Source organism: Emys orbicularis, chromosome 9, assembly GCF_028017835.1.
Source record: "Emys orbicularis isolate rEmyOrb1 chromosome 9, rEmyOrb1.hap1, whole genome shotgun sequence".
NCBI lineage: Eukaryota > Metazoa > Chordata > Testudines > Emydidae > Emys > Emys orbicularis.
Genome location: NC_088691.1, coordinates 18,500,402 through 18,523,839, shown reverse-complemented (window position 1 = coordinate 18,523,839; position 23,438 = coordinate 18,500,402). Strand labels below are relative to the sequence as shown.

Genomic DNA, 23,438 nt, shown 5'->3' with positions numbered 1-23,438 from the left:
TAGCCTTGGTACCTCTGGGGGGCGGGGGGGGGGGGGGGAACATGACCAATCAAATGACATTTTGAGTAGAAAAATCAGTGCAGCATTCATGAGGCAGTAGCAGCTGGTTTAGATGTATTTATTCAGAGGATTTATTTCTCCAGGATATTGTTAGACTGGATGAAGGTCATGGCGCCATAATGCCTGCCTGCTAACTGAGCTCTAGACAGATGTAGAAAGAGATAAATGCATGCCTTACTGTAGCAGATTTTATATAATGCTTTCAAAGTCTTGATACCAAGTATGGCACACATCTTTTGCCACAATTGTCTATGAACAGAGACATTCCCTGAAATGTGAAGCCAGATTTTACTTGAGATGAACAATCAGGGTCTAGACCAGAGGTACACACTTTTCTTAATAAAGAGTGTCTTGTGTATATCTCCCCTCCTTGTTATTACCCCATTGTGATCAGTCATACATGTGACAAATTGCTTATAGGAAAGATAGGAAAGACTAAAACAAGGACATGTCTGAAGGACTGATATTTGTACCTTCTTATTTGTATTTCACTACTAAGTAATTTTGTTTGCTTTTAACAGAAAACGCAGTAGACTCCTCCTGCTTTTCTTTTTCTTTTCTCTCCCACCCCTATCCCCTCTGCAGACCCCACTGCCCTTTTCCTGCATTCCGGAACTCCCAGCTGAGGCTGTTCATCTCAAGAACTCTGTAGGACTTGAATTCCAACCCTGCATATTTCAGGGGACTGGGGATCCAGGAACTACATGAACTTTCCTCTCCCTCTGCCTACAACTCCACCTGCTCTTGCTCCCCAGGGCTTACCTCTGCTAGTGTCCAGACTCCTTCCCCCATCCAGACACTCTACCTACTGCCCCAGAGAGAGACTGCTTTTTTCTCTGTCCCAACTTGCCAATTTGTTCAGTGCCCATGCCCTCTCCCCGATATACTTCCTTGATCCGCCTATCCCACCCATCATGCACTTCCTGTTTCTCTGTTTGCTTGCCTGCTAGAATCCCTTACCCTAGTTGTTTTTACTCCCTTGCCTACCTTTGGTATTCCTTATCTCCCTCTCGCCACACCCCATGCCCCACTTTATCCCTGCTCCAAACACTGACACTCCCCAGGTTCAATCTACCAACTTGAGTCAAGTTGTCTGCTTCCCTGGCCCCTTCTCCAAGCCCTGTCCCCTTGGTGAAAGCAGGGAGGATAGAACAAGTGCTAAATATAGGAGAAACAGGTGATGTCTCAAGCAATACACTACAGTTTGAGAAGTGTTCAGTCTAGGCCACATGAATGGGGGGGAAGAGCCAGAGCCCCACTGCCCTGGGTGCGGGTGGAGTTCGGGCATCAGCCCTGCATCCCAGCAAGTCTAATGCTGGCCCTGGTGACCCTATTATAATGGGGTTGTGACCCCCTTTGGGGTCCTTACCCACAGTTTGAGAACCGCTGGATTAGAAAATACCAAGTCAACGTAATTTTCTGGTTCTCATGCATTGGCACAATGCTATAATGTTTGGGGCTGTATCCACTGTAGGGGAAAGCTTACATCCAAATTCTTTTTTTCACTAAATAAAAAAAATTCTGTTGATCTTTGTGTTTAACAAAACTAATGTATGTTTTGGCCCTAAACTATCTGACATTATCCAGTTAAACCAGATTATCTAAATGTTAATGTTTAAGAAGCTGAGTTCATTGTCACACGTTTACATAATATAATCTGTCCCACGTCCCCACAAATTGAGGTGGGTAAAACCAAGGCCCCAGTCCTATAGGCACTTGTGCTTAACTTTGTGAACGTCCGAGTACTTCCATTGACTTCAAATGGACTGCACAAACACGAGTGTATGCACGGGTCACCACTAAAGTGGTTCAGTGTTATTGGTAGGAGTCAGTAATCCGTGTTGCCCCTTAGTGAGGCTTGCTTTAAAAAACAAAACAAAACAAAAAATTGAAGCTTAAATTTTCCTGGTATTCTTTGAAGTTTGAGTGGTGAAAGTGGGACTGATAGAGGTTTAGACCAACCTTACCAAAAAAAAAAAAAAAAAAAAAAATCTTACTGCTCACTTAGAGTAGGGGTTTTTTTTTGTTTTTTTTTTAGAAGGGGGGGTGAATTAGCAAAATTGTTACACATGCACAGATTAAGATTTATGTTGAGCTCAGAAAATGAGTGCTGGCTGCTGAATTGGACTGTTTACAGAGAAGATACCACTCTGGCCTTTGCACTACTGATTATCATCTTTCAGAAGCTAGGCTAGTCGCCAAGAGAGACTTGGAAATCATGGAGAAAATTTCCTTTGTACAGGCTTATATTTTAAAATCTAGATAGCATCTGCCCTTAAATGCCTTTTGCCTGCCTTACGGGGGATTCGGTTAGTGCTCAGCTGACAATTAAAAAGAGCAAGGATTTTCTGTATGACTAGTACGAATGGGATATTATCCTTTGTTCTGTGGCGGTCTCATAAGAACTGTCCTTCTATAGCAAAGAGATGTCTGAGGGAAGATTTTTTGGCTTCTGGGAAGAGTCTAATGGAAGATAAGCGAACATACAAAATGCATCATGTCAGCTAGCAAGAGATTTGCTTCTCTGGCTATCGAGTATTGTAGCTAGAGACTAGTCTGGTTTCCAGCATTTGTATCTGAATGACATGGGCCTTTCTACAGTAGACAAAACAGAAATAGTAAAATAGGCTTCCGAATACTATGGCCAGTGCAGAAGCAGCTAATTTGTAGGCTTTGTTTAGTTTTGCAACAGAGAAATACTATCTTATTGAAATACCACTTTGACTATCAATATTGTAACACTTGTAAGAATTCTGCAGTCACACATGCCTTTTCTTCCTTCCTAAAACAGCCCGCTGTTTGTAACGTGGAAGATTGGTCGAGATAAACGATTGCGTGGATGCATAGGTACTTTTTCAGCCATGAACCTGCATTCAGGACTCAGGGAGTACACACTTACTAGGTAAGATCTGGTTTTGTTGTTTCAACTTCTGCATTTAAATATTTTAATAGGGGAATCAAAACAGATCCTGAATTTTGTGATTGCTTTGTTTCTGAACTTGTCAGCCAAAATTTTTAACCCCTTTGACACCATCTAAATTTCTCTGCTATGTGATCACTGGTACTGTGGTATTAATAGCTTAAATTAAACCCATAGCTGGATTCTTTTTCTTTGTCTAAAATACTGTTTTCCAGCAACTTACTATAACTGACTCATAGTAGTTTTTTTCCCCAGTGGATAGACAACTTTTGATCTTAATAGTTACTTTGAGGGCAGAAGACCAGAAAGTCAGTTTTGGGGATTATCATATTCACAGGTCTAAAACAGCAGGTATTCTCACCTCTTCTCCATCAGGTGCTTCCAATCAGCTGCAGTTAATTTAATCCTACAAATTTCCATTACATGTACTCTTCAGATACATCCCAGCCCCTGAGTGGGAAACTTCTGGACTAGGGAGGTAAGTGATAATCCTCACTTCCCTGACAGCATAATCCTTTATTTTTGACCCACACCCAAAATCATTCACCTTAGTGTTTCTTTTCCTTTTGCATAGGGTGAAAAAATAAATAAATACATCACTAGAGCTATAAGTAGGCATTGTACTTGGTTTCCTCTGATTATTTGTGATTTTAGGTTCTCTAAAGGGTGGGTGGGATTGAATTGTAATAGAAATTTTAAAGCAATGTACCGCTTTGTAGCGCTTCAAAATGGAAAATATATTCTGGTGCATGTGGACTTCTAGGATGGTTACCATCCCATCCCTATTACTCTAAGTACTTGGAATTTCTAGACCACTTGCGTTTGGAGACTTGCTTCTAGTGTTGAATCTTCCTCTATTGTTAAAACCCCACACTGCTAATATTAACTGTTGACATAATGGAGTATAGTGATGTCTCTCTCTCTCTCTGTGAATGATTAAGCTAATAAAATCCTGAGGCTACTTCAGGTTTAGCAGGCAAATGCATGAAGGAGCTCAACTATTCATTTGCTTGGGTGCCTCAAACTTGGAGAAAACCTAACTGTCTTCATTGTATCAGTTATAATACCTGGAACATCTCTGGCTATGCTTTAAGATCCTGCAATCAAAAATGATCAGGAAAACAAGACTTGTAAAATATATTATACATTATTATTAGTAGTAGTATTTGTATAACATTGTGCCTAGAGTTCTAAAGGAAGTTAAGGACCCATCATACTAGGAACTGTACAGACAGTGAAAAACTTCCAAAGAGCTTAAAGTCTAAAAGAATATTCTGCTGTTTTGGGTCAGGTATTGCAGGTTTGTGCAGAAAACCTCCCTCAGAGGCTAGGAGGAAGAAGTCAGAACAGAAGTGGAGTCTAATGGCAAACAATAAAACAAAGAAAGAAAATATAAGGAGGCACTTGGAATACCGTAAATACTATAGAATTGGTAAACCTGTGGAAGTTGATGTGAAGAGGCCAGATTACCTAATCTTGAGAGAATCCATGGAAGAGCATTTAAAACATGCAAGTTAACTGCAGTGTCAGTCATAGTCTTTCATTGTCCAGGAGTTGCATGGCACGGTACTCTTTTGTGTTATTTAGAAGATACTTGGAAGACACTTACCATTACATCCCAAATTCAGAAGTTGGAAAGGGTAACAAAAATATTAAAAGTGGCACCTAACATAAGGGCATCAAAATAGCTTAAATGCACTATTTAAATGGACAACTAATATGGAAAATTACACTAAGCTATCCAGAAAGAGGTTTTAATAGAAAGATGCTATCAAACTTGAGCACAGGAGAATGTGATTACAGCTCAGTATTTTTCCACATGAAGGGAAACCTTATACCTCAAGAACTAAAAGCCAACTTATTTTGTGAAATATGGCTCTTTGTAATACAGTGAACATACTTAATTTTCACTCCTTGTTTGAAAATCTTTACTGGTTCTACTGGAATCTCCCATTATTTTTACAGGAAATCTCTCAAACTTGTGTTGTTTTTTAACAGCTTTCAGTATGGTAGAAACATTCTAGGTATGAGCACTGGGATTCTGAGTAAGTTACAGGGTTTCTGGAATTTGATGGCACATATGTGCCGAGAGACTATTGATTCGCATTGGCTAGCATGAGATTGTGGTGGTGGTGACTTTCTGTACAGCAGATGTTTAGAAAGAGGGGGGGGGAAAAAAACTTTGAGTGCGTTATCTGCATTTCCCAGACAAGTTTCCTTTATCTCCAAAAAGTGAAGGAAAGAGTGAAACTATCAGGGAAGGAGCTCTCAGCCTTTAAACAAGGGAACTTTCCAGAAAGAAACTTGGAGAACCAGACCAGAAGAGAGCCTCAAATGGCCATCAACTTTCATGACTTGAGGCTTCACAAGCCCCACTAGGAGGGACCCGAAACTAGGATGTTCTAATTGGTTAAACTGTATGTGGGCTATGATGTTCTTGAGGAAGATAAAAATAGTTCCCAAAAGCAAAGAAAAATTATTGAAAATGCTTTGGAGGCAAACTAATCCACAGGGCAGACTGCTCATGAACGGGCCATCAGCACCCGAGAATGGAACTTGATCATAATAGTCAAAGAACAAAGTTGCAGGCTAAGCTCCTCCTGACCTTGATCACATGTTGCCTTCAAGACATCTTATTCAGCTGTTTTAGAAATAAGGAAGCTCTTGCAAAAGGTTCCTTCTTGATTCATTCTAAGCCTTTTAGTAACTTCCATACTGTGGATTGACATGGATTTTTCAGAGCCCTTCAGCATCCACAGACCTTTGTGACTAAAAAGACTACGAAAGCACTCATCGGATGATTGAAATCCTCTTAAAGCTAGACTTTCATTTTCAAAACTTGGAATTAGGAATTCCAAAAGGTACTCACCATACTAAGAGGCCAACTTTTCTAGTATGTCAGTTGGCTGTGGTTTCAAGGAGTGAGTTAGAACACCCTTGTGCTAATCAAGGTATACTAGACTTCCTTCATATTGGGATGAGATAAAGATGTTACTAACATTTGGCACATCAGGATATCAGACTTCATTAGTTCTGCAGGTGATCTCTAATTCCTTCCACTCTTCACAGTACACAGTAACTTAATTTCTTTTAAATAAAGTAAGGATAGTGGATCTGTCAATCCAAAATGAGTAGCTTTCTCTCCCACCCTACCCTTTTTGGAAGCCAAGCCCACAAGTCTGGAAACTGCCTTTTACAGTCTTAGACCAAAAAAAGGTAGTAATCGGATAGAAAATGAGTTCTGCATTTTGTGCAATGTAGGTTATTAGTGTTATTGCCAGCATGCTCTGAACAGGAAATTTCTGATGTTGAATGACTCATAATTAATTGGATGCATCTGCCCAAGTCGTGAGGAAGGGATGAGAATACCCATAGTTTAAAAAGTTAGTAATGTATTTCTAATAGAATTGAATTCTACAAGATAGATTTACTTTACAGATACATAAAACTGTGGGAGGGGGAAGGAAGTGAATTATTGCAGGATTTCATGAAAGGAGTGGGTGGGCGAGGTTCTGTGGCCTGCAACGTGCAGGAGGTCAGACTAAATCAGCTGTTCTCAACCTATTTACCATTGTGGGCTGCATATGCATCCCGCAATGCGTTGTGGGCTGCATCCAATCCTAGCAGTGTGGCCCTGAAAATGTCACATGGGCCACAACTCTGTGCTGATTGAGCTGCAAGCAGCCCACGGGCCGCAGGTTGAGAACCACTGTACTAGATGATCATGATGGTCCCTTCTGGCCTTTGAGTCTGAGTAAAAGTTTGAATGTAGTGATTGACATGAGTTTAGCAAAAGGCTAACTGGGTAAAAATAAATCTAACCTTTTTCAAAGGCATTGCAATATTTAATATTGTAGGATTTAAGAACTATACCATGGAAAAACAGTCCTTCAGACTGATTGTATGAACTGAGTAATCCACCTGAACGTATAAAATAAATCAATCCAGATTATGAAAAATTACCTTGTGTTTTGCAGCTTCATCAAGAAAATACACTGAACTTGGAAGCAGGTTACTACAACATTTCAGAACAGGTTGACAAACTTTTTCATGTATTCTGTTCAGCAGTAAGACTTAGGTTTTGGCAGTGAAGACTTACAGTTGAGGTGCTCAATAAAATAAAATTGTTTTTATTTGCTAGTACTCCTTTAGTTACCTGTTAACTTGGTTATAATTCACTGTATATTTCCCACTTGAGTCATACCATAGCTGAAAGGCAGATTAAGCTAGCAGAGTACAAAACAATTTCTTCTTGATCTAGCAAGAGCAGTGGCATAAAACTATAATTACATCAGTTTCACACTGCTGTTCCTCCAACTTGTACCATAACTGGTATATATTCCTGGGGAGGCAACTAGTGAGGAGAGGCAGACACAGGAAGATTGATTCTGTGACAGAAGGGGAGAGAGAAGAGCAGTAAAAAAAAGTTGATATTGGAAGCCCACAAACCTGAAGTGGACTGGCCTGGTGGGCTATAATCTGCACATCCATGTTGTAGTTTTTATGCCTTATACCAGCAGGGACCTGGGATTGCACACAGTGCACTTGTTCTCTGAATGAAAGGTCTGTCTTACGTTCTCTACTAACCATCTCCAGCTGAGAGTAGTATCTGCTGGGTCTAGAGGGAGGCATGTTCAACATTCCTCCCCACAATGTTGTCTGTGGGAGGACAGGAATAAAAGGAGGGAGTTGGGATTCTAGCTACAAAATCCAAGGAAGGGGGAAGTGCTACACAATTCTCTCCCCTTAAAACTTAATTTTAGAGGTAGATATATTTGAGTTTTAGAACACCAGTACTGTCAATTGGCATACATCTCCCAATAGTTTATTTAATTAATTAAAAAAAAAAAACCACTCACTAAGTTCTTATTTTCTCTTCCATCCCCATGAAAAATATCAGTTCTCTTCTCCCACTCTACTGACAGGAAACTAAACATGAGAGTATGAGCTATTTTTTCATATTACAAACATTTGAATGATTGATAACTTGAATCCCCTTTCACTGTGATCTAGTAAGTTTCATAGATGTATATTTGTGTTCTGCTTTTTTCCCCCTTCAGTTGAACTTTAGCATTTTTTGTTTTTGTTCATATTTAAGGTCAATATATAGATTAACGTACAACTTCCATTACATCTCTTCAGTTCTTGGACCACCCTTCTTCACACTAACTCCACACAACCATTTTCAGGTATTACCCCCTATGACTTTATACATCTTTATTCTCTTTCACCACACCTAAGCCCCATGCTAGGTTCAGGGATCTACCAGTCCACAACATAACTGATGAAACGATTAACACACAACAAAGGATAGCCAAGGTAGCTGTGACTATGACTTCAGCTTACAGAGTTGAAATGAGTTTCATTCAGAGTCAACTTTTGTTACTCCTGAGCAGTTTGAGCTCCATGGGTTGATTTTTTTTCCCTGCACAAAGTAGAGTGCATCATCTCTGCGTATTCTAGATCCTGCCAGTTCATGAAATGAAATCTTGAGTTTCCAAGGTAATGATTACATTTGAATAAAAGTGAATAAATGGGAAAGGAGTGCTAAAGGTCACTTTGTCAAGCATAGTAAGGAATAGGGTTTATATATAATGGGGCTCTTAAATTCGTGACGTAAGCAGTTCTGACAGTTTGTTTCCAAAACAGTCTTCCATAGGCAAGCTAATTTTGAGTTCAATAGAAATTTTGTTTAGGTTTACAGTATATACTGTAAACCAGCTTTTTCCTTTCCTGGTGGTTATGTTAATAGTCAGGTGGTCTTTAAATGTAAATATCTGTTGATGTTTTCTTCATAAATTATTGAAAGCAGTGTACTTTATATAATCTGATATTACATTCGTTCTTGCTTGTTCCTCCAAATTTGTTATTTTGTGTTCCCTACTCTTAATTATCTTCTGAAGTTAAACTACTTTGTGCATGTGAGATCTCCGTATGAGAGAGGGGCTGCCTGTTTTTGTTCAACATTTTTAATTCGTATTTACTATCATTAAGTAGATGTAACAAAATGTATCCTGTCCTATTAATGTCTTGCTAAGAATTGCTACTGATTGTACAGAATGGTCAATACATCACTTAAACTATTCAAAGACAATGAAGCCAGAGTGTAAGCATATTTGAGGCATCAGGGCTTGCTTTACAAGGTGGAAGACATTAGAAACATCAGTGAACAGCTCCAGAGATCTTTTATTGGCAAAGTAGGAAACCATTTGTGAGGTGAAGCAGTCAGATTAGCACCGTTCTTTTTTTTTTTTTTTTTTTTTTTTAAATACCTAACACAACTATATTTAAGTAATGGTAAGGTCGTGACAGACAAAACTATTGTTCTGGGACTGCAAGTATGTCTGTCTAGGCAGACTATGATCTAGCAATCAGGCAAGTCCATACGTGCTCTGTAATACAGACATGCTGATCTGTGTGCAAGGCTGACTTTACTGGGACTTGGCAATAACTCATGTTTCTAAAATCTTCTTTGAACCAAAATATTTTAGATATGAACTTGATAAATAGGACCACTTCAAGACAAAAGTTTAGGCCTACCATATGTAGCTTGAATTCACTTTAGTAATAAATTGGATTGTCATATAAACCAACAGAACAAATAATTGAGATTGAAATAAGGCATAGAAACCTTAACTTATCCAACTGAGCCTAGTTATTGCATATGACTCAGTCTATTCAATATGATTGTGTTATTACTAAGGAATAATGTGCATGCCACCATTTCCAAAAAAATTATTGCTCGCATTACACCATCATATTATATATTTCCTCAAAAGGCAGAATTAAAGAAACTGTCTTTAATAAAAGGAAAATGATTTTTCTTAAATATTGAATTAAATGCTTGTCTATCAACAAAGTTTCTAAAATAATGTAAGTGAAATCTTGGTGTGTGTCATTAGAGAGCAAACAATGCATTGGGTATGGCACATCAAATAATTGAGTTAAGGGTCTCTTACACATTGGTTTTTGCAGCAATTTTGCCTTAGTGGCAGACATTAGTATTTGGATTAATACCTTGTTTGAATATGGGGGGGAAATGCTTTTTCATCTCCTGAAGGAGCTGTAGCATTCCTTTCACTGGGAGCTAAGGATTCTTGCACTTCTTGAGTGCTTTGAAGTTAGAGAGAGTTGTGGGTAGGTAAAGTTATCCGTGCTTTGTGGAGGCTTTCCTGTATCTCTTTAAAAAAATCGTTTACTTTTTAAATTAAGAAAAAGTAAAACATTTCCATAGAGAAACAGAAAACTTGTTTTAAAAATCAATTAAGAGCTCTTAATTTTTAAAAAAGGGACTAAGGCATAAGACAGTACAGACTAAGATTGGTTTGTTCATCCTGAGGAAGCCTGGCTAGACCCTAGTTCTAAAGAGTGGATGAAAGTCTATTTCCTTAGCAGCACTTCCTGCAAGAAATCAAAGAAAAACATTACAAATAAAAAGGATAATGATGTTTAAATTATTTTGAATTTTACTGGAAAAAGGAAAGTATAAAACCTTAAGGTTTTTGATAAAACAGATCACCATTCTACCATCCATACAGAGAACCAGAATACTTAGCCTTTATATACCTATATGCATAATATATTACTGACCTGTGTGGCAAACTTATTTGGAGAGTTCAGTATTTCAAATGTCTAGAAAAGTGGATTATTGCAATTGGTATAAGTTATTATAGAAGTGGCTTAGTTCAATGTGTGGCCCAACGAAGATTTCTACTCGTGTTTTCTCTTCACTAAATATACACATCAGGACAGTCAGATGCAGCTCAGCATAACTGTTAATCTCTCTCATCTGGTGTGATTGTGTATAACGAAGGCAATATTATCAATATTGGGGGGATTAAGAAGTTTTACTCTGACTTTAAGAATGATAGCTGAAATATAACAGATGTATGGAAAACAGGAATTGGAACCAGGTACGCTTATTATAGAATGCATGCTTACAAAAAAAAGTTTGAACTACTTAGTGCTGATTGATTCTTATTTGTGCTGAACAGTAGGTATTAGATGGTGTTGGAGTTCTCCATTGAATGTGTATTCACGGGTAACTTGGGACATCCAGTGATCACTCAGTTTTTCCAGAGTGATGTCCGGGAGGAGCTGTGCAGGTTGGGACTCCAGTCCTTTCCCCATGATGTTTTCATGGCATTTCAAGTTCTTTCTACACAGTTTCCTTCCACCACACTAGGAAGCTAGTGGATACCTTCTTGGTTCCAAGCCAGAATTCCAATTGAGTTGGGACAATCTTTTGGCTCTGTCAGACATCCAGCTGACTTCATTCATAACCTAAGATTTTGGGGGGCTGGGTGGGGGGAGGGAAAGAGATGTTGAAACTGGAATTACTGGTGTCCAAGTTGTTGTTTTTCCCCCAGAGATGGCTAAAGCACTAAACTTCATTACAATAACCATCTCCTTTCAGTTGCCAAACTGGATCACTGTTGCTAATCCATATTTTTCTCAAATAACTCACTTGAGTTTTGTGCCACTTAAAATTTCCTCAAATCTTTTAGAATGGGAGTTGCTTTCAACACAGTTTTTGTGGCTTGTTGATTTATAAAGCACTGTGAATGTATTTGGTGTTGTACAATAGAACAGCGCCAGAGAAGTTCCCTGTCCCGTCACAGTCTAAGGGCAGAGGCTGAAAAGTACAAGACATTACTGTACATTGGCTTATGAATCTAGTGGCATAAATGGAACTGGTCTCAAAGCAGCTGAGTGTAAAGGATTTTTTGAATGAGACAGGAGGGTTTGGTGTATGTTGGGACACTGGTTTAGTCTGGCTCTGACACCAGAGTGGCATGGAAGTTATTTGCTGCTTCTCGTAGGTGTATTTATGCCTGTTTTTCAGCTTGTTCTCAGTGATTAAATGCCTGTCTCTTTAGATATAAAGGAGGGGGAGTTTCCCCTCAGCTTAGATGCTAGGTGGAAAAAGAATGGATTGTACCAACTAAACAGTACTTATGTGCTGAATATGAGGATGATCTGTTGGTTGTTGCAATTTAATTTATATTTGGATTTTTAAGACAGACTGGGCTGGTGGAGATTCAGGAGCAGTGGTTGTGTGTTGGGAGACCCAACTCAGTAATAAACTAAAAGGCTTGATTTACTTTAGTGGGGTGTTTTATTTGAACTATACAGTTCTTCCATAACTTACCAGGGATGCAAGAGGAAGAGGATAAAGAAAGGGCTCTGAAAATTCCACGCAAGCTGTTAACAGCTCTAAACTTTGCTGCTTTGTGTAGAAGTGACCATGGGATAGGGGGCCTCTTAAATTTTCCTGTCTGTAAGCACCTCCTCCATTTAGATTCTGCTTCTCCCTGGCACTTGAGGTTGTATGCAGAGGAAATGTCACAAACTGGGTGTGATGGACCAGGATTCAAAGGCCAGTGTTCTCACTGTTCAGTAGGACCTTGTAGCCTGTGAAATTGGCTATGCTCCAGTCAGAATAACGGGAATTAAAATACACGTGCTCATAACTTGGCTAGATTTTATACAGTGCTAAACAGATGTAAACTGTTTCTAAAAGCTATTCATGTTGAGACCATGAATGGCAAAGCTACATCCACTTAAAAAGTTGGCTTCCTTTATAGAGCTGCACATTGAGGTAGCCGAAGAGCTCTTGGAAGGGGAAATGGCATTCCCAGCTCTGCAGAATCAGTTACACTCAGAGTGGTCACTTGTCAGTCAAGTTTGTTAGAGCACTCTTCTCCTTCACCCTTGAACCATCTTCCTAAAGGGTGTATATTTGCTGACATTGACAAAAGAAACTTTTGGTGGCACTTACATATATTGTTGACTATTAAAAAATCCTGTTGATCTATTTTATAAACAGCAGTTTAATATCTTTTTGATACTTTTGAGTCATAAATGACATTCCAATGGTACAGTTTAGGAAACCTGTAATATCTGGTTTCCAATTTCTCAGAAACACATCAGAATCTACTTTTACAATGCAGTTTTCAACTTCTGAAAGGTGGTTTTGTGTGTGAATGTTTTGTTTCACTCTGTTCCACTTCAAAATTTAGAAAAGGTATTTAAAAGTTAACTGTTTATGATCCAAGTGTAGTCTTTTAGATATATTTATTAATTCCACCTACACTGTGACTAGTTGTTTACATTCTAGCCTTTAAGGAGATAAATTGAGAAAAAATGGCTACGCTCCAGCATTATAAAATATATTTTTTAAACTTGCTTTTCAATTAACCCAGATTGGGAAAGCCCAATAGTTTAAATTCAAGTCTGCTATCCTATAGTGCTGGTATAGTCCTTTATTTTTACTACAATTTACTAATAGCAAAAGAGTCTGTGGTCCCAAACTTAATCTGGCAGGTTGAGAGGTACTAAATGTAAATAACTCCCACAAGAACTTTTGTAACTCTAACAGTTGTTAAAGAGCACTTTGACAATCATGAGCACAACTAATTGCTCCAGGGAGCTTATCCATCTGTCATACACTGTAGTACCAGCTTCACTGGGATGGGCCTTTGTGAAAACAGTAATTGCTAACATATCCTGTAATTCAGTGTCTGAACCTAGATTTAAACCAGGCTTCTCTTATCAGGGTGGAACTCAGACTTAATTCAAATGAAGAATATTAAAGCTTTTTCTTACATTTTATTCATTTTTCAGTTGAGTAGATTATTTTGTTCTGGATCTGGTTTGATTTAGCAGGAGGAGAAGAAAAAAGGCACTTCTATAAACAGCATAACTTTTAATATGTACAATATTTAACTTCATGTACTTCCATAATATTGCAGGGTAAAATAGATCCCAAGCCACTAATAATTTACAAGTCATTCCTCAATTCAAATACTAGTCTAATTGATATCTAAGTAGTGTTTGCAGTGTTCTGTAATGAAAAGCTAGATTAGAAACACATTGTACATGGAAAGATGCAAGTTATTTAAAGAAAGAAAAGGGTTTTTTTTCCTTTCTCAACAAACCAGCATTGTTAGAGTGAATGGTTTAGAATGTGAAGTATATTTTGTAGATAACTCTCTAAATTAATTTTGGATATGACTTTTTTCCTCAAATCATTGGCTTATTTTCAGTTCAACTAATAGCCAAAAACAGAAGAAATGTGGTCTGACTGTGATTGGTCATTTGTCTGATTTAGCGACTTTAAAGAGACAGGTGGTTTAAATTAGTTCATATCTGGGGATTTAGAGGTCTGAATTTTTTTTTTTTTTTTTAAGTTCACTATGTTAAGATTTTTTTCAAATAGCTTCAATTCTTATAGGAGACCATAAAAAATATTCTCCTGCTGTTTCTCGAGCAGTATATTGCTGACATTTTCACAGCAACCTGGATGGTTTAATGCTTGTGCAAAAATCTAGTGGGGGGGGGGGGGGAAACAAAAACAAAAAAAAACATTTCATCTTTATAAAACATAGGAAAAAGAGGGGACAGCCTTTTCATATGACAACTATTTGGAAAGGATGTGACATTCTCAATCCTCTAAAAGGCTGTGATTGCTATCTTAGACAATTTATTTGAACACGTTCTGTTAAAGAATTGGTGCTGTCCGTTATTTGTCCCCAGAAGTTCCTGCACAGTTTTCAAGCTCAGCAGACTTCCCTTTCTCCTCTGCACTGAGGATGCATTCTGCAGTTCAGCTCCCTTCTCCACAAAGAGGCTTTTTTCCCTTGACCTAGGCCTGGTCCACACTACCCCCCACTTCGGACTAAGGTCGTAGCTGAATTCGAAGTACCTTAGTCCGAACTTACCGCGGGTCCAGACGCGGCAGGCAGGCTCCCCCGTCGATGCCGTGTACTCCTCTCGCCGAGCTGGAGTACCGGCGTCAACGGCGAGCACTTCCGGGATCGATCCCAGAACATCGATTGCCTGCCGTCGGACCCGGAGGTAAGTGTAGACGTACCCCTAGACTGCTAATCTTTTACTGCAAAGAGCAGCAGCTGTGCTTTGTCTGTGGAGGTCTCTGCTCTGCATGCTGCCGCATTAGTTAGGGCAACCCCTCTGTTTGTGTTCTGCTTTCTCATTACTGAAGCAGTGACTTGTTTTCTCATCCATAAACTCTTACCAGGCTTATGAAAGTTTACAAATGTGTGAAAATACATTTTGAAAACATGTAGGTTACCGAGGACTGTTGCATAGTTTCACAAAACCCGTGTGTAGTAGGGATGAATTTCTGACATTCAGGGGGAGACTCTTTGGAGTTCTGCTTTTTAGAAAGTGGCTGAAACCTATTTGTTGTTTAAAATAGAGTTTCAAAGCAGGTGGAATTATGGAATGAGAGATAATGGATATTACATCTATATTTTAAATACCTCGGATTATCTGTAAACAGAATATTTATAGCTGCTTAACAAGTATCAAAATTTTAGTGCTTTGATTTGAGAGAAGTTAACTAAAAGTTTCCTGAAGTATAACCTCCTGAGCTAGAAAATTTTAGTTGTACATGTCACAATTTGTGCAGTAGTTGAAAGATAAGTTACTGTAAGAACTGACCAGACCCTTCATAAATCACTTCATATTTTTGGGCTCAGTCATGCTCGACTGAAGTCAATGGCAAAAACTCCCATTAACTTCCAAGGGAGAAGAATCTGGCCTTTAATTTTTATGGGAAGAACATATTATATAACATATTTTATTAGTATGCACAAGCTTTCCATTTCAGTCTCCTGGCCATGCATATTCTCCCTACACTTTTATGTTCTGTAGTAATCTTGAGTGAGTGAATTTTCAAGTTCACTGGTATTCAGGTGGGTTAAATATGTACTGTTTGAATACTTAAGTTATAGAATTGAGGCAATAAGACAATGTTGTCCAACCGAAGCTTTTGCCTGTGCTGCTTTTTAAAACTGCCTCTTATTTGCACATGAATATTTTTAGCTGCTACTAACAGACTTATTTGGGGTAGGGAATGTAAAACTATGAGGAACTGTAATTGACAGGATTGTAGTGGAAATTTACATTTGGCAGATCTTGCGAGGCTTAAATTCAGCTTGATGGCATTTTTCTGTTTGGGTGTAATATGATAACTTTTGAACACCATAATTCCAAAATTTCAGGGAATGTGTTATGCATCATTGGGCAGAAACATACTGATTTTGGTGACAGTCGGAAAACCAGGAGGAGGAAATGGGGGACACGTGGAGCCCCTGCTATCTAGCTAGCACCATCTACCACAGAAGTAGGTAAACTACAGCTCGCGGCCCTCCTGCCCGGCCCCTGAGCTCCTGGCCCCTCCCCCACTGCTCCCCCGCAGCCTCAGCTCACTGCACCACTGGCGCAATGCTCTGGGCGGCAGGGCTGTGAGCTCCTGGGGCAGTGTTGGATGGGGAGGCAGGGGGCAGTCAGGGGTAGGGGTTCCGGGGGCTGTCAGGGAGAAGGGGTGATTGGATGGGGCAGGGGTCCCGGTGAGGGCAGTCAGGAATGAGAGGAGGGGTTGGATGGGGCAGTGGGGGGCAGTCAGGGCGGGGGGTCCGGGGGTTGTCAGGGAACGGGGGGGGGGGTTTGGATGGGGCAGGAGTCCCAGGAGGGCCGTCATCGGGCGAGAAGCAGAGGGGGTTGGATAGGGGGTGGGGGGCGGGCCACACCTGGCTGTTTGGTGAGGCACACACAAACCCGATGTGGCCCTCAAGCCAAAAAAAGTTTGCTCACCCCGATCTACTGCCTGTCCACCTCTAACTGTCAATAGAACAAAGATCAGGTTAATGCTATCCATTAACATAGGGAGCTTGGAGGGGTAGAAATGAAGGAATGCAAAGATGTGCTTGCCTACAGAGGCAACAAAGTGTGGGATTCCCTAGTTTAAATATACTATGCAGATTGCTTGGCACAGGTACTAGCTAATCACAGCTTAATCTGTAATGAGTTTTGGCATACATTGGCCTTGACTCCTCCATACATAGAAAAAAATTGATGAAGATTGATTGTCCCTATCGCTGGTCTTAAGGAAATATGAAGTGGAGGTTCAGTTTGAGCCATAACATAGTAACTTTCAGCACAGTGCATTAAGGTATCCTTCACCATGTATGAGACTCAGCAGGAGTGAACTGGGATAGAGTCCCATGAGTTGAGGGCTGACTGTGCCTTGTCCTCAGTTTGTATCAGTTTGTATCACATGTGGTATTCCAGAGGGATTGTTTGATCTTATCCCATTTCATTTTGTAAGAAATGGAGATGCCATGGACTCAAATTCAAACCAATATGCCCACACACAGATTTACATCTCCATTGCAAACATGGTGAACAGCCCTAGCACGTAAGAGATTAACATTGTATTGTTATCTTGATATGATAATGGCAGCCTAGATCTAAGGCTACGTTTACACAACACAGCTTTTAGCCACATGGATGCCTTGCTACAGCCATGCTGCTAAAAGTCGTGCAGTGTCGCTGCTGTTTATCAGCCCCCCTGTGGACAAAAAACCTCCACCCCCAACGAGCAGTGTTTGCTTTGTTGGCAGGAGCGCTCTCCTGCCAACAACGTGCTGTTCACACTGGCACTTGTCCCGGCAAAACTTTTGTCTTTCGGGGGAGGGAGGGGTTAACACCTCTGAAAGACAACAGTTGTGTCATTCAGTTGCCAGAGCCTGAGTTATAGCTCTAAAGTCTCACATTAAAAGATGCAATTGAGTATTTCCCATATGTGCCACAGTTACTGCAGTGAAGCTGGAGTAAGACAGTTGTCCCTTATCATAAATCCTGATTTTCATTTTACTGTTTTCTTTCATATTGAAACCTAGTTAAGAAACATCAAATCAAGATGCTATTTTTATGTAAACAAACGGATATAAATTAAGACAGTTCCACTGGCAATAGTAACTAATCTTTGTTTCAGATATTGTTACCTAATCTTTACAAATAATGAGTAATAAGATATGAAGAGTAACCATTTTTTTTCTTAATGTTAATATCCAAGAAGAAAGCAATTGAATTTGAAGCAATTCCCATGACACTCATAGAAGAGGGACAGACTCTTATAAAAGCAGTGAGAGGAAAGGAGAAATTTCCCTAAAAGAAGAGTGCTACAGTTCAGGGCATCTGCACCTTTATTTCCTCTCCATGGCCCCCCAAGAGCACTCATTCTAAGCTCCAGGTTCCTCAGCAGTCACCTTTCTTTGGCAGAGACCTGCCTCTCTCTCCCCCTCTTGAGTGGGGGTTTTTCCCCTAGGCGGCACACTTCCTTGCTTACACTGTGATATTCCCACCAAGCCAGACTGCCTAAGCATGCCAACTGTCTGCGCTTTGTTCATATCCTTTGAAGAGAAAGCAGTGTGATTGCCAGCAGTTAAAAGTTACCACATAGTTCCTTATAAGCAAGGATGTTTATTCTTAAGGTGAAAGCATTATGGAGAAAACATTAAAAATCATAAATGATATGCATGCTGATAAGTTTCAGAGGTCACCCATCAGTCGTATGGCGTCTCAGTAGGCCAAAACCCTTCCAACCCTTGCTAGGACAGAAGGTCCTATTGTCTGTTTGCTGTATCAGAAGGAAGTTCCTGAGTTGGTTTAAACTCGGGCTATTTATCCAAAAGTTTTTTCTGTGTCTATTGGCCTCTGAAGAATCCAGTTGGAACCAGTATATGCAAGCCTCTCTAGGTGGTAGTACCTCTCCAGAGGTGTTGCAACCTGAGTGAATTTGCCTAATCGCACTACACTGTTAATTTCCGGAGGAGCTGTGGACGTCCTCCCCTATGGAATTACATACAGTCCCTAGCCCACAATGATAAACAAACTTAACAACAAGATCTCCCAAAGATATTGCAGGAAATTGCCATGTCGGTCACAGAGTAATATACTTTTTTGTTATTACTCAAGGCAGAAGTGAATAACTACAGTGTGATAGATATACTTTGCTAAAGAGAGAACAAGTTGATGTCTCATCTGTGGTATGGTGTGGAATTCAGGTCTTGTAATGAAATCTGGAACTTTTTTAATTATTAGATAAATATTCTGCCAAGCCCAACCATCAATTATCAGAACAATTAGTCTTAAATGAAAGAAGCAGCTAATCTACTAAATTGTTGAAATTTTCTTAAAGAAGAAATGTATTAAGTGTAAAACAATGTAAATGGTCATGAAAGGTTCTAGAGTGATTATTACAAAAAAACCCTCTAACTCTCACATGTTCAGCAAGGCTGTCAGAGAGCTTCCTCCACATTGATTCCATATGCAGACAGATAAATGTGTCTCTTATGCAGAAAAGCCTGAAAATGGAGGTTTACAACTCTAATTGAAGCCATTATACCATATAATCTACTCAGGTTAATCAAATACATTTGTTAAATATGCAATTTGAAGCATAACCATGACATTTCATGAATTGTATATCCACCGAATACTATTTAATTGTACATCTCTCTTGTTTTTGTTACCTTCTTCCCTTTGCTTCTGCAGAGCATAGATAATGAGCCATAATTATTATTTTGTGGTATGTGGTGAAGAAAATACCCAAACTCCCAAAACAGGTGTGGATGGAATTTAAATCTAACACTAGCAGAACCTTTATAAGCTGAAAAATCTAATGTTGTGGAAAACGTTAACTCAGTCCTCCTAGCTATAAACCAACTTTCAATTGTTTTGTGTTTCAAATTGGCACTTTCTGAATTTTACCTGGCCCACCCACTTCTGTATCATCACATTTAATTAATAATAATTCATTGCACTCTACTAATGGCTGTTGGGCTTTCAGATGGTTGAAGCCATATGCAATGGTTGTAACCTTGCAGAAAGCTTCTCTGTAACAGTAGCATCTAGTGGCAGAAAGACATATTTTACATACAAGAAAGATAGATAACCAACTCCAAAGTGTGTGTAGAAGAGTGAACTCACCACTGGCACACCCTCTCGTGGCTGGGCATATATTCAAGGCTCTGCTCCTCTAACATGCCCTGCTGGCAGCTGTTCCAGCATTGTAGTGGTGTCTCTTCTCATGATTCAGCTCTCCATCCAGGTCACTGTTAATCCCACCCCTTCCAGGGTAAATAAAGTCCAATAAACTAAATTCAAATAATCACCCCCAACCATGCTCACTGTTCTGCAGTCTCTTCATCCCTTCCCAGGCTCTGCAGTGTTGTCCTTTCACTCTTGTGCAGAGTAACAGCTCCCAGAGTGTCCTCCTTGCATCAGTGTTTGTGTGCCATCTTTTCAAGTGGATCAGTAGAGGAACCCAGGCCCTGCCTCTTCTCTGGCTGCCAGTCCAGGAACCCTGTGGCAAGCAGCTAAGGGGCCTGCTCTCTTGAACTCTCTGCTATCTCCATGGACCACTTCCTACCTTGGCCTTCCTTCAGACCCTTGCCAAAAGCATCTCCCTGGATTTAGTGTACATCTGCTGCCTTGAGGCTGGTCTTCTGCACTCTAATAACTACAGAAGGCCCATGAGGTTCTTCCCTTCTTGGCCTGCAGGGTCTTTCTCACCTGGGTTTTCCTCCATTTATGCTCACCACCCAGCTCCTTCCACAGCTGGGCCTTATCTTTGTTTGGGCCTGGCCCAGCCTTCGGGTGCTTTGATTGAGCTCTCCATCTCCAGTTAACCTTTTTAGTTCTACTGTGGGGTATATAGCAAATCACAGAGAGGCTTCCTTGGGGCATTAACCTACTTCTGCTGAAGTCCAAGATAAAAGTACCACTGAATTTAGTGAGAACAGGATTGCACCATATATTAAAATTTTGGTTTCACTTATGTTTCAGGCAGCATGAGTTGGTATTGAATTGGGCTCTTTAGCACTGACCCCCCACCCCCACTTGGGTAAGGCAACTCCCATCTTTTCATGTGCTGTATATTTATACCTGCTTATTGTATTTTCCACTCCGTGCATCTTATGAAGTGGGCTATATCCCACAAAAGCTTATGCCCAAATAAATTTGTTAGTCTCTAAAATGCCACAAGCTCTCCTCGTTGTTTTTGCCCCCTTTGAGCACAGCCATTAAAATCAATGTTTGGTGCATGGTCTTTCCCCTTGCACATGAAAGCCTAAATTCTAAAACTCTGTAAATGACACTAACAAACCCTATAACCTTCTCTGTATGTTTTTAAATTGTAGGATGATGGTGAATTTATAAAAGAACCAATATTCGCTTTTTGAATTGTCGAGCAAATTATGATTAATGTACAATTTAAAGAGTGCAGTATAGCATTGTTTTAACTGAAAAAATTATATTTGTTAGTACTACAATGCATAATAGCTCTTATTAGAGGGACAGTACTGTACATAGTTTTATAAGTGGATTTCACAATCTAATTTGTATGCCACTGAAGACACAATATTAAGCTTGTGATAGCTTTAATTCAGAAAAGTTGTGCTGCTTAGAGTCCAACACATCCTTACTAAGTAATTCATCAAGGGTGTAAGTGGTTAGCAAGGCACCTTTGGTTGCTTTCATAGATTAACTAAACTACAAGCACTGCAAATTGCAGCTAGAAGAGAGAAACCCATAGAAATAGATCAATGTAACAGTTGTATCTAGGATTGTTTTAAAATTGGTAGAGAGTTCTACAGACATTCTTTTATTTTGATTTTTTCAGTTCCTCTCTTTTGGTGTAGGGCCATTGGTGTCAAACTCAGTGAAGAACATCCAATTATACTTATTTGCTTGATTGTCAGACCAGGCTACAAAGTTGGGAACGTACTTGTCCGCTAGATCTACAGCAGAATTTCCATAGTGACAAACATTGCAATGGGGCTGATTAAATATTTAGTTAGAAACAGTGGTGGTCCCATTTCACAGCCCCCCCCCCCTTTTTTTTTTTTGTATGTACAATTACTCATTTGGCATGCACAGTTTGTGGTAGCTGCACGCTCCTTTGGCCAGTTCCCAGCCAATGGGAGCTGTGGGGGGCGGTGCCTATGGGTGAGAGCAGCATGCACGGAGCCTCCTGTCCCGTCCCCCCCCTCGCCCCCGCCTACTAGCGCTGCAACACGGTGTCAGGACAGGCAGGGAGCCTGCCTTAGCCAGCCTCCCTCCCCCCAACTGATCAGGAGCCACGCGAGGTAAGCCCGCACCCCAACTCCAAGCTCCAACCTCCTGCCCCAGCCCTCAGCCCCTGCCAAACTTGGAGCCCCCTCCTGCACCCCAAACCCCTCATCCCCAGAGCCTGCACCCCCAGCCGGAGCCCCTGCCGCAGCCCAGTGAAAGTGAGTGAGGGTGGGGGAGAGCAATCCACCGAGGGAGGGGGAATGTAGTGGGTTGGGCCTCAGGGAAGGGGCGGGGCCTCAGAGAAGGGGTGGGGCTAGGGTGTTCATTTTTGTGCGATTAGAAAGTTGGCAACCCTAATATAGCCAACAAAAGCCATATGGTAAATTTTTGAGAGTGGGATCAATTTTGGAACGGAGGCCTGGATTTGGATGTGCCCACTGGGCTTTCTGCATCCCTTTCACACCAACATCATCCTCACACCATGGATGTTTTCATCTCATCCAGAGATAGAGAATTTACTTTGCTAACTTTATATAACTTGATTAAAAAGATGAATGAACAATTAGATGCAATATTTAAAGTTACTGAACTTGAAGAAATTGTGATCACTTGCAAAGAGGCCATAAGGACTTTTAAATATTAAAGAATTCCTGTCTTCTGGGTTTTTGATTACTTATTTTTTATCTTTTTAATTAAAATTTAATTTAGTCTTTCAAATCTAACTGGACTTTTTGCTTTTTAAAAGAACTCTGTTTAAGTGAACATTAAAGGTATATGGTATAAACATTAAAGGTATATTTAACTGGGGACTAATAGGTCATTCACTCCGAGTTGTTTAAGATTAATATACATTTTTTTCTCTTTCAAAGGTAAATGTTACAACAAGCCATTTTGAAGCATATAGGAAAAATAGAGCAATATGTAAAAGAGCTTGTCTCCTCTTGATAAATCTGAAGAGAGGGATGTGGGTTTTTAAGGGAAGTATGTTATATTACTCCCATTTGGAATAATTATTAATTAATTATATAAAATATAATACCATAAATTATTAATTCCAATAGGAGATGAACAATTTATCCTTTCCAAATTGCTGGGGACTATCACTTCCATCATATTTTTTGTTGCAAAATTATTAAATAGGATACAAACCTGCTTGTATTAATAGTTTTTTCATATTGTCATGTTCATTAATCTGCTTGACTAGAAACCAAGAATATGACATTCAAGATGAGGTGGCTGAATTCAAACTACCAGAAGAATGAGGACATGGATTTCTATGCAAGTGAATGCCAGAATGTTTCCTCCAAATCTCATACTCCTAATTTAAGAAATTTGAGAAATTGGTTAAAAAAGCAAAAATGCCAAATTGATGTTTTTGTCTCCATCACCTGACACTAGAAGTTGACATTGCCTGCTACACTGCACTAATTCAGGAAGGTTTAGCACTAACAGCATGATCTCTGAACCAAATTGCAACGAGACTATTCTAAAAAATTACCACTGTGCCCTGCCAGTTAACGACACAACATTCAGGAAACACAAGTGTTGTTCTTTCCCTGTCTGCCTCACAACT

At 39.8% G+C, this 23,438-nt stretch overlaps 1 protein-coding gene across 2 annotated transcripts in view; it reads left to right on the top strand.

Moving 5' to 3' along the window:
• AMMECR1 (AMMECR nuclear protein 1) overlaps window positions 1-23,438 on the top strand; it is a 106,510-nt gene that overhangs the window by 42,404 nt on the left and 40,668 nt on the right. The window contains exon 2 of one of the 2 annotated variants that reach the window (XM_065410359.1): window positions 2,852-2,962. The exons of the other annotated variant lie outside the window; for it this stretch is intronic. Coding sequence (XP_065266431.1) covers window positions 2,852-2,962 — 111 coding nt within the window. The remainder of the gene's footprint in view (window positions 1-2,851; window positions 2,963-23,438) is intronic. 2 annotated transcript variants of the gene reach the window in all.